The 15,116-nt window shown below is 41.4% G+C and overlaps 1 protein-coding gene across 1 annotated transcript in view; it reads left to right on the forward strand.

The window, feature by feature from the left end:
• Nucleotides 1–15,116, forward strand: part of LOC134858907 (signal-induced proliferation-associated 1-like protein 2) — a 64,781-nt gene that overhangs the window by 29,721 nt on the left and 19,944 nt on the right. The window contains 2 exon segments of the mRNA XM_063875126.1: nt 4,977–5,251; nt 11,908–12,162. Coding sequence (XP_063731196.1) covers nt 4,977–5,251; nt 11,908–12,162 — 530 coding nt within the window.

Below are 15,116 nucleotides of genomic sequence, written 5' to 3' on the forward strand. Positions count from 1 at the left end.
TTCTTTTTTTCTAAGAAGGACCGGTTCATCAAGAGACCTTTAAGTTGCATCAATTATACAAAAAGTAGTAGTCCCTCATTTGCCCAGAAAGTCTGTTGTAACTGTGCCTCATGCTTGGCATGAGAAGGGTAACGGCTGCCTTTACTTTAATGGCGCAGTGAGTCCTTTTACTTTACGGAAGTTGTGGTAGCTTTGTGGTGAAACAATGAATTCTGCTTTTGCCATTGTAGCTTTACTACTTACCACAAGCCTTGTTTTTTTATTTTCCTCATCATGTCAGCAAAACCATTGCTTGCTTAACCTTTATCCATCCTGGTAGGACTCAGGCGTTGCAACTCAACGTTGAGCTTCTTGTATTTAATTTTATTTCATTGCCTTTACCTCAGCATTCCTGACATTCCCTTTGTCTCTCCGCCTGGCTTTGTGTTTTCCAGAGCCGGAAGTGTCACTTGAATGTGAAATCAATGGAGTCTTGAGAGGATTACAGACCTCATGTTGATCGCTTTCTTTGGCTGATCAAACTGAATCACTGAGGTGTACAGTAAAGTGTTAAGGTCACACAAGTACAGATGCTGCCCTGACATGCACTTGATAGGATAAACCGTTATGAAACATCATAGCATTTTTTTTGTCAAAACTCCCTGAAGCAGACAATAAATTAAATGGGAGCTAGGAGGATTACAGGGGCGATGTGATTTTGGCCCTTTCTCAATTTGGCGGATGTCTGGTTTGCAGGTACAGGAGGGGGTTGCTTAACCAGGACACCAACCCAGTTTTGAAGAGGAGCAAAGAAAACACACTTTTTTGTGGTTCTGACAGGCTAAGAATAGAGGACACTTGGCCTCACTACTTCACTATCCACTTAGTCCAATTTCTCACATCCCCACTTTGTAGCTCTGCCTAACCCATCTGTACATCTCTGTGGCTCTGAGCTGCAGGCGCTGCAGTCTCTTTTGGTAAGGAAGGTTCCCAACTGAGTGAAAGTTTCTAAGTGGCAGCCTTGATAAGAGCCTGTAGAGTTCTCTAAATGCTGTTCCATCATCAGCAGCATTTAAAGTGTCACACCATTAAGCCGTTAATAAGATCCACCGTCGCATAATTCCATAGTGTAAGTGTGGTTTGTACAAATTCTCCTTCACATCTTTCCTTGACCACTGCCATTGAGATCAATGAAACGATAATAAGAACAGACATTTTATTATGTTCTGCCACAGCCCTAGATACAGTCTGTTTTTTGGGGGCTGCAAGTCTAGACAAAATAGGTCAGAGCACCTGGTTCCTCGTACTGGACGCTTGCACAAGATGCATTGTTTCCTCTGCTTGTGCTGCTGTGTAGGCTTGTGTTTCTTAATTTTTAGTTTCCGTGGACTTATCATCAGGCAACCCTTTGTTTCCTTTGAAAAAAACATTGAGGTTGAATCCCAAAATCCAAACCTGAGCCGTCTTTGACCTTATTTCAGCCTCTGCACAATCTCCTCAACTTTTCCCTTTGGCAAACTCTTTCCAAAACACCTTAAACAGTAAGTCCTCGGTTCAGCCAGTAAGAAATCCATTTCCCCCAAAAATATAAGGAACCTTGTTTTTCTGAGAAGAACGACGTTCAGAGATAAGGACACCTTTTTTATTATCACCTTTCGCGGGGAACTATTTTCTAAAGAGCTTGGAGATTAAAACGAGCAAAATGTGAACACGAGCAACAAAATTTGTTCCCGACCACCTCAAAAAGCACAAGATCCCGAAGAAGTATTTAACATAATTAATATTAAAGAGGACACGGGTGTCATTCAGCGTCTACTCAACTCATCATAAGGAAGGACAGAGTAGGATATATTAGCATTTGTGATTAGCCAAAGGACATCGCTTCCTCATTCACTATGCTAATATCCTCTCACATTCACTGTCCACTTACCCACGGGATTTGCGAGGTATATTTCAAAGGAAAAGCTCAGGGAAAGTTTTAATAAGTGGGTGATACTTGTGTTACACACACAAAGAGTGGAGCAGCAGCATTTGGCACATTTGGGTACATGCTGCCGGCATACTTTGCCCAAAGTTGTCTGTAAACTCCCAGAGGTTGTCTTAAATCGTGTTTCATTGGGAGGATTTACAGGCTGCCGGACCTGTGATGTAATGCAAACCATAATGAACGGACTGCCCACTGTACTTCACAAAGGAGGCCAGTGTGAGAGCACAGCTAAAAGCTTTGTGATAACGTCCTTTCCTCCAGGGTGTCGCTGAGCTGGGTGGCCGCATGTTCAGCTTTTATGAGACAAGTCGTCAGGGCTCGGCTGCCAAATTCATTTTGTTTCCCTGACAAAGTACAGGCAGCATCCCACATTGTGTGTGCTTCTTTATCGACTGTTTGCATCAGCAGGGCTGCAGATAAAAGCAAGTCACCGTATCTGCTCTAGATGTGACTGATAAACGATGGAAAGTAGGAGTAGGGAAAAACTACATTGACAATAAATGCTTTGAAAATATCTGCTATTTTGGTGTTTTAACTCATTTCATATGATTTCTCTGCAGTTTTTTTTATAGTTCCAGTTGCTCAAATGTTATCATTTCATGCTCTTTTTTTGGAATATATTCAAGGAAATGGTAAATGTTGTGTATGTTGGCTGTGGTGAACTAGTATGGCCATTTCACTATATTCTAAAATACTATATGCAAAACAATGAGTTAATAAAAACAAAAATCAAGAGTTTAAAGGGGATTCTTTTTTTATATATATAGTTTTAGCTTATTGGCTGTAACTAATTATTATTCCATAAAATGTCCAATTATATCTGTGTATAATAACTTTATAATACAACAGAGAAATTGAACAGCATCCTGATCCCGGTTTACAATTTTTTAACTTAAATAATGAATTGATCAACCAACAAATCAATTCATCAGTTTTATCATCATCATTTTTATATTCCTAAACCAAAACCAAACTCTATTTATCTATTCTTTGAACGAAAACGAGCAAGATATGGGAAAATCGTATTATGGTAAAGTCTTGCCCCATTAAGCAAAATGGTGGCGTATCCCACTAGAAGCCTCTGTCCCAGATTTTTAGACGGATTTGATTCACAAACATTCCGCCCAGAGATACGAGTGACCCTTATAAACACCAATCTGTGCTTATGTTCTTTGAAGTTTCAGCGGGATGACGGGGTTTTTTACATGTCTGTGGAACTTACTACTAGAGTACAGAGGGTGTCATCAATGTCAAAGTTACTTCTGACTGTCAGAACTCTCACTGACGATCACCGCCAGCAACACTGCTTTGACAACAGATTTGAGGCTGATGCTTTGTGTTTCTTTGAGGCAGTGTTGTTCTGTTACATCACCAGCAGTCTCACACACTCTGTCAGACATCCTGTCACCATCTTTCATGGAAATATCTTTACAGGTCTCAAATTCCTCCTAGAGATAAGTGTCCTGTTGGATTCAGACATTATAGATTATGGCCATATGGAGGAGAACCTGGAAACATTAGCTTCTTTGATGAAGGCATTTAGAAAGCTATTATTTGGGTCTAATGAATTTCCTGACAAAGGGCAGTTTGATTCATGGTTTCTAATTCTCCGGCCAATGTCTTCTTCATACACAGGCCATTTACTTCCAGACATTCCCCTTTCGAAAAGCTTTATGTCCTATTTCTTTTGCCCTTGAAGTTTTCTGCAGATTAATTGTTTAGCGCATTGGTCATGACCGAAATGCTCCTTAGATTGTCTTTTAAAACTGGGTCTTTTTAGTAGTATTTCATTGCAAAAACCGAGACGGTGACCTATAACTTCGCCTAACAGGATGAGTTCCTTTCTTTCTAATACAGTTTTAGGGTTGTGTCTCACTATGACATGCATTAAGGTTGTCACGGATCTCCTCTCACACAGCAGGGGTAGGATTTCTGCCAGTGTGAGAATCTGGTGGAGTGTTGACAGGCCATAGTCTGAGTTAATGTGTCCCTGAAGCCAGCTGCCTCTCTGAGGCAAATGGAGTCAGTCACCCACAATTGAACCACGACTAATCTGATGGTTGATTAAAACTCAATGGATCCAGTGTGAGGTTATTTTCCAGCAGTTTTACCCCAAAAAATCATTTCCAAGCCCATTATGTACCAACACCCAGGATAAATAAGTTCAGTTGTTTCATTATGGCGAACATCGATAGGCTACAGTTGAGTGTTTTTATCTTGCTCGGTCTGGTGGTTGTTTGTTTTACTGTAACATTGCTGCTGAAAAAAGTGTGTATCTGAACTTCAGCTGAACCAGAATTGCTTTTAGGCAGTGGCTTAGGCAACCTCATTTGCATGCAAGTACATAATTGTAAAAGAGCAGACTTTAAGTTTCATTATCAAATGCTATTGGACAAACGGCAACAGTCCTCTACGGGGGAAGTTTTCAGTCTCTGGATGCAGTTTCTATAGTTGTAAGAAAAAGGGATAAGAAATGATTTAGTGTTCATCAGCTGTCAGTGGGTAATGTGTTGTTGAAGTTATCTCTGGTTAAAAGACTTAGTTCTATAGACAAGTCCCTGTGTGTCCACAGAGCTTCTATGTTTGCCGTTCCTGTCTGTTTAAGCTGCCTCTAAGCAGCTCTGAGCGCTAAACCAGTTAGCTCTGTCATGTATCCTCTTAATATCTTCCATTTTGAGAGCTTCTTTGAATTAGCCAAACAAATGTGCACATGTTCCTATGCTTAAGGACAGGATTTCACGTTGCTCTTATAGTATTTTACTAGTTTAAGGAAACCAAAATATTGTACACTGTGGAAGGCTGCTGTTGGAATATACTGTGTTAGCTTAGAAAGCTCTTAGGGGTTTTAAGACCACTCAACGTTCACTCTTTTTATATCTATTTGAGGCTTGTTTTTGTTTTCGCCGTGTGATTGCATCCATTCATGTGTTGGACTTTTTGTCTTCATGTGTCTGGATAATGACAAAATGGATATATTTTAATAGTAACAAAACTATTTTTCTGGTTCCAGATCACCACCAGAGGGTGTGAGACGTCAGAGATGACTTTGCGTCGGAATGGCCTCGGACAACTCGGTTTCCACGTCAACTTTGAAGGCATCGTGGCTGACGTGGAGCCCTTTGGCTTCGCCTGGAAGGCGGGGCTGAGGCAGGGCAGTCGACTGGTGGAGATCTGTAAGGTGGCAGTCGCTACTCTCACCCACGAGCAAATGATCGACCTACTGCGCACATCGGTCAGCGTCAAAGTGATAATAATCCAGCCTCACGAAGACGGCGCCCCCAGAAGGTAACTCTTCATATTTGTTTTCATTTTCCATTTGAACACCGCCACTTTCAAACAACACTACAGACAATGCTTATGAAACATATTTAGGCTTCCTCTTGTCTTTCATGTTTGGCTGCTGCTTTGCTGTTAGTAAAACCGAGGAGCAGTTGCTCCTCAAAAATGGAAGTCATAACAGAAGAGTCATTTCTTCTTCTCTTTTTTGCAATGCAGCTGGGGTAAATTACTATGACATTTGCCCTTGTGTTTGAGATTATTAGCATAAAGAAATGCTTACATTCTGTTTTTGTTGCATGAGGCTTGATGTTGTTGGCCGCTAATTTCTCTGGAGAGGAGACTGTCTTTGTATTGGCTCGCTTTGTTGCGAGAGAAAGCTCCAGCAGGGCAGTAGAAGCACGCAGACATGGACAGTCAGCGATTCTCACTAATGATAATGAGGAGCTTTTTGATTAATGGCTCAGCCTTCGCTCCCATTGTGTGACAGCTCACATTTGCAGATTGCCTTTTTATTTTAAAACCTTGCCCAATGTTGTATTCAGCAATTAGGATGGGAGTGCCTGCCATTTTTAAGGACACACACCCATGTTGAGACTCCATTGCTCGTGTGATAAAAAAGAAAGGGCGAAGCATATTTCAAACAATCTTTTGTGATGGCGAGAGATGAAGTTCTGTGTGAAATGTGTGTTCTGAAAGCACATCTGCTTGTTTTGTCTGTGAGAGACAGACAGTCCTGTGAAATCCAATCCATCACTCTTTCACAGGCGCATCTTTGACGTCTTTGTTTTGGTTGTTCTTCAGTTCTGACAGAAACGTCTACCGGCGGATGCTTTGTCGTAGATCAGCAGAATGATTTGACAGCGAGAGAGAGGATAACTTCACTCCCTCACATCCATTTATCTGTTTGTGAGGTTGGAGGTAATACTGAGGTTGTCAGTGAATCGCTCAAATTAAACAAAAACTTAAACAAATATCACATTTCTATACAGAAGTGTTGATGAAGAATTTGGATATCCTTCTGCTGGAAAAGGTTGTCGTAATAACCCAGTTTTGATGATAAATAACCCATTTAGAAAACAATAATACAAAATATATCATTTGAGTAACGCACACATGATGATGTCTTGTTGGTAGATGATAGGCTGTTCTTTATTGGTTCATCTGGTTGCCTTTTTAACTGTTGATTAGTGCAAGTGTTTTTTTGTAGTATGGTAAGTATGGCCATAGAATCTCTTAACCTCTTTACACATTTGGATAGTTATTATTTCACCTAAAAAGGAGACAAACACAAAAAGATATAGAAAATAATATTTCTTTAATATTTCCTTCCTTTAGTCCATGATAATTGTTTAATGAAAATGTTACATCCTGACAGCCTGATGAGGAATTTGAGAAGACGTCTGTATATTGAGGATCAATTCTCCTTAGTTTTGAAAAATCATCTTAGTGACTTGTTAGAATACCCTGTATGAATACGATCTTACGCAACTGTGCATGTATATCGTTTTTTGTCTGGCAACAGCGGAGACGCGTATTTGCTCCGCCAGTTGATGGGCAAACATGCATTGCAGCAGCCTCTCTGGCAGAACCGACGTCAATCCTCTTACCAAGAGCTGTGATGATACATGATGTTACAATCGTAATCACAGTTCAGCGTAGCAGAAAGCAGACGAAACAAACATCGTCCAAAACTATGTGGCGACAACACGTGTCTGAGATGTGTTCACAGGATGCAGGATTCTGTAGGAGAAGTAGCTGACACAGATTTTGTGCCAGTGAATGACATCTTGCTTGGTTTCAGTGACAATACCAAAGCGATTTGAACGGTCAATTAGATAGTATAGTAGTTCTAAAAATGAAAGCCTAGAACTGTGTAAAAATATAGAACTATACACACAAATAGAAGTAGACATGCGCTATATTCTGCTGTACGTCCTTAATGGGTGCTATGATGCATATTTCAGTGAACTTGACCCCTATATGGCGTTGCAAACAGATGCATCTGGCAGATTAGTAGGTATTGTAGCAGAAGTCCATACTGGTCAGAGCTGTTGATTTTTACATGGAGATTTCCCCGTCTAACAGAAACACAGTTTGTCATCTTCGTCCCATGAGAACCAAAAAGGCTCCGTCTGGGGTCCTGTGAATTTTCTCCCAAGGCTCCAACAAATCAAGAGGTGAGAGGTCAGGTGAAGAATCTCGAGGGCCCTCAACTCTTTTTCGCTTTGTGTCTTTGAGTTTCCAAAGTGTTGCATTCAACAATAAGTCCTCCAGTTTCTCCACCATTATCTCAAAGGAAAGGAATTCAGCAGGGGCCCAAAGGCCCCAGCCAGTCCCCTGTGGCCACAGAGATGGGGGTTAGTCTAACAACAATGGACAAGAATCTCATGACCTCCAAACAATGTACCCTGGCTCCACATCGCTACATGACAAGAAAAAATGTTTTCATAAGAAAATTCTGGGGCTAGGAGATGTGGGTCGCCTCCTTTCTGTTTTTAAATTGTTAGAATTTCGTTCAGTCTTTGTGATTCCTCCAAACTCAGTGAGGATTGATGGGTCTAATAGCTGCTAACATGATGTTGAATGACCAGTGTGTAGCATTGGTTTTCCGGTGAATCTACTAAAGCTTGTTTATGCCCTAAATGGGTTTACTCTGTTCAGCCTGAAGTAGAGTAAAGAGCAAAGATATGGCTCTAATATTAGCCAAACCTAGTACTGTATTTATTTACTCTGAAGGAAGGATGTGGTTTTAGCCCAGCGCAATACCAGAGGCTTTTCCATCATCACTCTGAAAAGCTTTAAACAAGTTCAACATGTTAGCCTTGGATCAAGCTAATGAGAAAAAGATGAAATAGATTAGCTCTTTGAAACAGGAATGTGATGTACAGAGCATGGCAGGGATTGTATGTTTTGGTATATGGTCACCAGAGAACGAAGAATAAACAAGAGGATCAGTACAATTTGGACTCAAGTAGATGATTACAACAAGTCATACAAAGAGTAACAGAAACAAAAAAAGCAACTGTATTTTCAGAGTATGTGCCTTTTAAAAAAATGTTTTTTGTCAGACCAGTCTGAACTTTTTCCGTTTCAATCACAAACATTTATGTTTAAAGTGATGGCTAACACACATTTAATCGGGTTCACCCTGCCCCAGCCCCCTGCTGATAAAGAGAATTGCCTGTGACATTCAGATGGCCACTTGTGACCTTTCTTTTTGAAGTGTCATCAGACTTGTCATCATGGATTTTCATCTGGACTGAAGTTAAGCCGGATTTCTCACTTCCCATGCCAACACCCTGTGAAAGATAGCACGTCTAAGCCAAAACTCAGAAAACCTGCATCACAAATTGCTCGTCTTAATCCTCTCACATTCTTCACAGGAGGTGCTTTTTCCTTTTAGATCATTTTGCAAAGAAGTTGTTGAAAAGGGCTTTTTTTCTCCCCTCTTTCATGCCGACCCATGCACTTTTTCCGCACACCTGATCTTATAAAGCTCATGAAAACGTTTCGCAAAGGCCTGGTCGAGGTCACAAGACCTCTGCGGGTCTTTGCTTTGACATAGACTCTGGGAATGGATTAGCATGTCCTTCAGTCGCCCGCTATGTCATTAGAGTGACGGCTCTCTGACTGAGGTCTAAGGTCCCGTTATCACACTGATCTATTGTAACTCTGTAAGACCCAACAGCTGAAGGAGCTGATTGTTCACCTCCAAGCTGCCACACACTTTTTTCTAACGAGCTATGGTGTTATTATAGTATTGTCATGTCAAGTTGTGCCAATTGTGCTGTCAAATTATTTCCTCGGATAAGTCAGACTATTTTTTGTCGACTTGATTTTGCTTTTTTTGTTGTAAATGTTATCTTTGTCTACAAGCTCATGTTAAGCCATTGTGGTATAAGTTATTGACCAGTTAACTGGAAGAGTGACGCAGCAGGTAGGAGCTCCCAACTAATAAATGAGTCACCAACTAACACTTTTTAACTATGAATCTGTTCTGGTAAACTGTCTTTTATCTGTGGAAAAAGGAATTTGAGGACATCATCTTGGGCTTTTGGAAACACCAGTAGTGATTTTTTAAAACCAATTGTTGCCATTTGTAGACCAAACAACTCATTTATAGACCAAAATAATGTACCGACAATGAAAATAGTCTTTAGTTGCAGCCATACATCAGTTCCTGGTGGAATCTAGAGGAAGCAGACAGTATTATTTCTTACCAGTTCCTGGCTTCCTCCTCTCCTTACAACCGCCTGGACATGTCTCCTCCGGCTCAGGATTAAGTGTTGACCAAAACAGCCGTTTCCTGCTGTTTCTTCATGATTTATACACAGCAAGTCCCCCTTTACATTACAAACAAGAGACACATTCCACGTGCATCAGGCGATCATGGCTACTGTAGACATTTCTTCTTCCAGCTTAGCTTGTAGCGGCGCTGAGGGAAAGTATTGGCATCATAAGAGAAATTCACCTTGTCAGTTCTTACTCTTTCTGTCGCAAAAAAAGCAGAGCAAGTGAGGACGGATGAGACCTTTCCTGTTGACAAGCTGTTAGCTAGGTTTAGTCTATTCAGAGAGTAATGTTGTGTGGCAACCTGGCGGGATCACACACAGTTAATCAAGGTAATGAGTGGGTCACAGCCCTGTTACAAGCCAATTGACCAACAGTCAAGATTCAAAACCCCAGTAAGCATCCATTTCTTCTGACGTTAACAAGAATAAAAACCTCAGGCGTCACAAAAAAAAAACATCACTAATCTCCTCATCCACATTCAACTGGATAAATTCCATAGTCTTTTACAAATGTCTTCTGATGCTGTAATGACCCAAATGACTCTCACTTGGCCCATTTGTCGAACCAGTGGTGCATGCTGCCTTAATACATTTAAATGAATAATGTAAACTATGTAGGAAGTAGAGTACGCCATTGACGATCTTTCATCATGGATGAGGGTCCCTCGTCAGTGACATTGACCAGATGTGAGCAACATGGTGGACGAGGAGGAAGTGTGTGATGATCTTCTAGTTAAATCTTTTAACACCCACAGGTCCAGTGGGAGGCCCGCTGTAAACAGCCCAGCCACCCATGGCCCAGTTTGATGAAAAGGTCTCTCTAAGAGGGATTACTCGCCCCCTCCACCGCAGCCTTGCAATCAGCCTCCTCAAGCTCCGCTGTGTGTACATGTATGACCACAGCAGTGTATACACAGCTTTCCATCCCCCATTGGATTCTGGAAAATGGACTTTGGAGAGGGGAGGGCGGCGTAATCATAAGGGTCATGCTTGAAATGCTATTGGAGAGCTAGTATAGCACCCAGGCTGTTTAACCCTGAACCACCACCCCGCCCCTTCGAACACACCAAGCTTCTGCCCAGCCCAAAGATTAATGTTGCATGAAATGGCATCACAGGCCTTGTCCATCCTGGAGATCCTCAGTGATGTTAGCAGTAATGGGATGGACATGGAGGGAGGAAAAGACCTCCTGTGCAGAGCTACTCAGGGGAGACCTATATCTGATTAGTGGCAAGCTTAGATTTTCGTGTCTATTAAAATAAGCAAATTGTTTTTCACTTGTTTGTATGCGTCTCCGATGCTCCCACTGTGAGTGTGTGCGTGTGTGCGTGTGTATGTGTGTGTGTTGTTGGCACACACATGCCTGCACATGGATGGACACACTATATTTAGATGTCCGCTCCTGGCTAAATATTACTGACAGCATTAGTGTGTTTTGGTGTAGTCATGGAAATGGATGAATGATTGCCCTGCCCCCAAGTTTTCAGGGTCACTTGTGTTGTACTGTAACATCTGAAATCTGCCTGGTAATGCAATAGTAGACATTTTGTTAATTAATGGAAGAAAACAGTATTGTAGTGTCAATTTTTTTTTAGCTGTTAAACTATTCTTATGATTCATTACATCTTTCATAATGAACTGTAATGGAAGATAGATGTATATTAGTAATTGTGGAATGTGATGGTCACTTTAAAATAGGTCGAGTTGTATAAATCAATGAAATAAGTTGAAAGGATATTATAACAATCCCAAGTGGCTCACAGATCAAAGTAAAAAAGTCTGCCAGACAGGCTTGCATAGATAGTCGTTTAAAAAGGTCTTCACAATGATCAGTGTTAAACAGCACACCTACTCATGTAGCCACTCGTGTATCCAGGCAGATCAGAGATCCTTATTGATCCCCGATGACAATGACTCAAGTCCCAAAATTCTCTCAAATCTACTGTGTTTTGGGTTAGTGCAGAAGCAGTCTTTCCATTTAAATAATAGACGGCATTTCCTTGAGTCAGTGCGCAAAGTGATGGACCTTTAGGCGAATACATTTCTTTAAGTGCAGAGCAATTTGTGTGTCGTACAACATGGCTTGGTTGGGCTGACTCTGATTATAGAAAGTTGTATAAAATCACCTTGAACTGAATAGAACATGAATGAACGTAGAACGTAACACTCATTATGAGTGATCTCTTAGCTCCTTACGGCTTGATGCCTATTAAAAATGAATTCATACAGCATGTTCACTTACATTTGAGGTGCTAATAAATATGAAGTACAACCTGAAATGCAACTTAACCGAAGCCTTTTCCTCCTGGCCTCTTTCCTGACCTTTTAACTTTCTTTTTTGTCTCCTTGCACATCCTCCTTCCCACTCAGGGGCTGCTCCGAGCTCTACCGCATTCCCATGGTGGAGTACAAGGTCGACAGCGAGGGCACACCCTGCGAGTACAAGACACCCTTCAGGAGAAACACCACCTGGCACCGGGTGCCCGCGACTGCCGGAGCGCCACTCTCCCGGGGCTCGCCCACGCAGGGCCCTGACCGCCTGCAGTGCCAGGAAATCCTCCGACAGCACCAGGCAGCCATCCCACGAAGCACCTCCTTTGATAGGAAGCTGCCAGATGGGTCCAGGTAACTCTAGATTTTAAGAATACATTTACATAATAAAAATCAGTTTTGTTCACTGCTTCGTGTTGTCCCCCTAAAAGTAAAGACACACACGACATGGAGGACTACTTTTGTGTAAATATATATGATCTTTTTTTGGGCTAAAAGTGAATGAAAAAAACAAAATGCTTTTTCTTTCAACACACGTTTGGAAGACAAGCTTTCAACCTACGTTTTTTTAGCAAGGCAGAGCAAAGCTTGCGATCAAACATCACAACGCTCAAAAAGATCCGATCCTTTGAGATGAAATCTTTGAACTCTGAGCCTTTCTCATTTAGAGGGGGGCTGCAGTATCACTTTGAGGGGCTGTTATTGTGTTCAGTTATTTGCATGCATATAAATGGAGCATTTTAGTCCAATGAATTCTGGGCTTTGCTTTCATCTCCCTTTAGATGATAAGGCCACAATTGGACTTTGTTCCTGTCCTAGACGGTGTCTCTTTTGGACATCTCCATTGAGCCATGTAAAGCAGTGATTTGTTCGTTCTAATGAAACCCCTACAGTCATGATAACCTTTCCAGTGTGTCACACCGACCCCCTCTGGTGTTGTCTGTTCTGACTATACTGGGATAATGGTCGCCTTCTCTGCCTAATAAGAGTCCCTGGCAGCGGGAGCACTCCATTCTCCCTGGCTCTTTCTCTCTCCCTCCCCACCCCTCCTACTCCCCACTCCCTCCCTCTTCCTGCACCCTGCTGAGGAGGAGGTGATGGGGACACTGAACCAGCTCAGCTCATCTCATCCAATTACTGCAGAAACAAAGAGAGTGCTCTTCCGCAGACCACGATATGTAGCTCCCCAGAGAGGGAGTGGGAGAAGAGGAAGGGGAAAAACGAGTCGTACACTGAAGAGGGATGATGGGAGAGAGACAGGAGAGGAATATTATACAGACACATAAAATACAAATGAAATCAAAACATAAAATAATAAATAAAAAATGTAGATCAGCAGCACCGATTTCCCAGGGTATACTTCGGCAAATGCCAGCTGGTACGTGAAAAGGTTGTTGAGAAGCCCAACCTTTTTGTATAAAAAAAGATTTATTTTTATTTACATATTGAGCAATTTTTAAGATGCCAAGCAGAGAAATCTAATCCGCTCGCTATCATTAATTTATTAAATATTGAACTGGTTAGCCATAGGTGTCCGTTGAAAACCAAACCATACCGACTTTAATATAGACACTTTGATTGTTTTCAAACATAAAATTCAGAACATGATGGTGGTTTCAATTAAGGTGTACTTGATTTAATTTCAAATAAATGTGGTTGGGGAGGTGTCTGACAATGTAAGTAAAACCACTGCTCTATAGGGTATATGAATTTTGATATCTCAGATAAAGCATCACCCCATCCTCACATTCAGCTGGATCCACACCTGGCACTGTAAAATATGACACCTAATAAGCAGCCAACTGGGACAGAACAGTAATCTCTATAGCCTTGCGTGTTATTGCAGCACAGAGAGAAATGAAAGTTCGATATTCCCTCATTTAGAACTTTACATTATGTCAAGAGAACAAGAGAAGGAGAACAAAAGCAGCTGTTGCTGTTTCACATTAAATTCCCTGAACCCGGCTGAGACAACTGACACTTCAGCCGTGGAGGAAACGTAGCGGGTCCGGCCAAAGCGCTCGATGATGTGTGCCCTGACTGATTTACTGACAGTTTAGTGAGTTTCCCATGGAGGTCTAGACAAAGGAAACCTGATGACAAAGCAGTAAGGGAAATTGTCACCTTCTCAATAACAATTTAAAATGTGATTTGTGAATTATGAGGTTTAACTGGATTATTTTAAGGAAATGTCCCTTCATATTTCTGATATTTGAATGATCCCTTATACTTATTGAAAATATAAACATTTTTGAAGCCTCATTCCGACCCAATCCAAAACTCATTACATAAACAAATTAATAAAAGAAAGAGTATGCAGCCTCTCTGGAGGCTTAATGTGAAAACCATCCTGCATACTTTATGGCAGTATCCGTCCGGTTGTTTCACATACTGTTGTGTGTTGGTCAAAATGCCCCTAGGCAGCAGACATAACTTGAATCCAGTGACATTTAACACTTAAGTCAGCAAACACACGTCTAGTCTCAAGGCATTAAGTAATGTCCGTGCCTATTGCAAGATACTTTCGATAGGCTGAGCTGAGATCATGCTAAAGTCCAAGTAAGTAAATGACGTAACGTCTTTAAGAGGTAGCGTAAAAGCTGTTCAAGAGCAAGTCAAGATTGTGTCTCAAAGCTGAGGAATCTAACGCATCCTCTTACGTGCACAAGCTACTTATGTCTTTTACTCTACATACACACAAGGCTGCACCATCTGTATTACCCACTGCAGCGTATTACCATAACTAATCTCCTGTTTCTGTTTGTCTTCGGAGAACAAGACACCGTCTCCCTCACTGGCAGCTCGCACATTTTCTTAGAGATTATCCACGGTGCTCACACGCAAAGGACTATTTGCTGGAGTGACAGCCAATAACAAAGTCATTATAGCTGCACAGCGAGGGAAAGAACGTTTCTCCAGTTGTGAAATGTCGGTTGCTAGAGAATCTAAGTTAGCTTTTAATTATACAATTGTTTCAAATAATAAGATCTACAGACCAAGCAGCTTTAAGATTATTGGTATAGCAATTGCTTGATTGACAGGATTTTTTTTTGCAGATGTCATCATGGCCAACTCTGTTGTGATTGGCAAACTGCTTATAGATGTCCCGTCCCTTAGCTTATCATGTACAATGTGTTGGACTGTTAGCCAACAGAACAAATGAGTCCAATGGAGGCGTTTCAGGCAGCGGGAACTTTTGGATTTCTGCCTTTGCAGACATTTGTGTGCACAACCTGTTCAACACAGAAAAAGAAAAAATCCTAAACAAGCATGACAGGGCCCTTTTAATTGCAGCCAAAGCTTTGGAA

Source organism: Eleginops maclovinus, chromosome 22, assembly GCF_036324505.1.
Source record: "Eleginops maclovinus isolate JMC-PN-2008 ecotype Puerto Natales chromosome 22, JC_Emac_rtc_rv5, whole genome shotgun sequence".
In the NCBI taxonomy this organism is placed as follows: domain Eukaryota; kingdom Metazoa; phylum Chordata; class Actinopteri; order Perciformes; family Eleginopidae; genus Eleginops; species Eleginops maclovinus.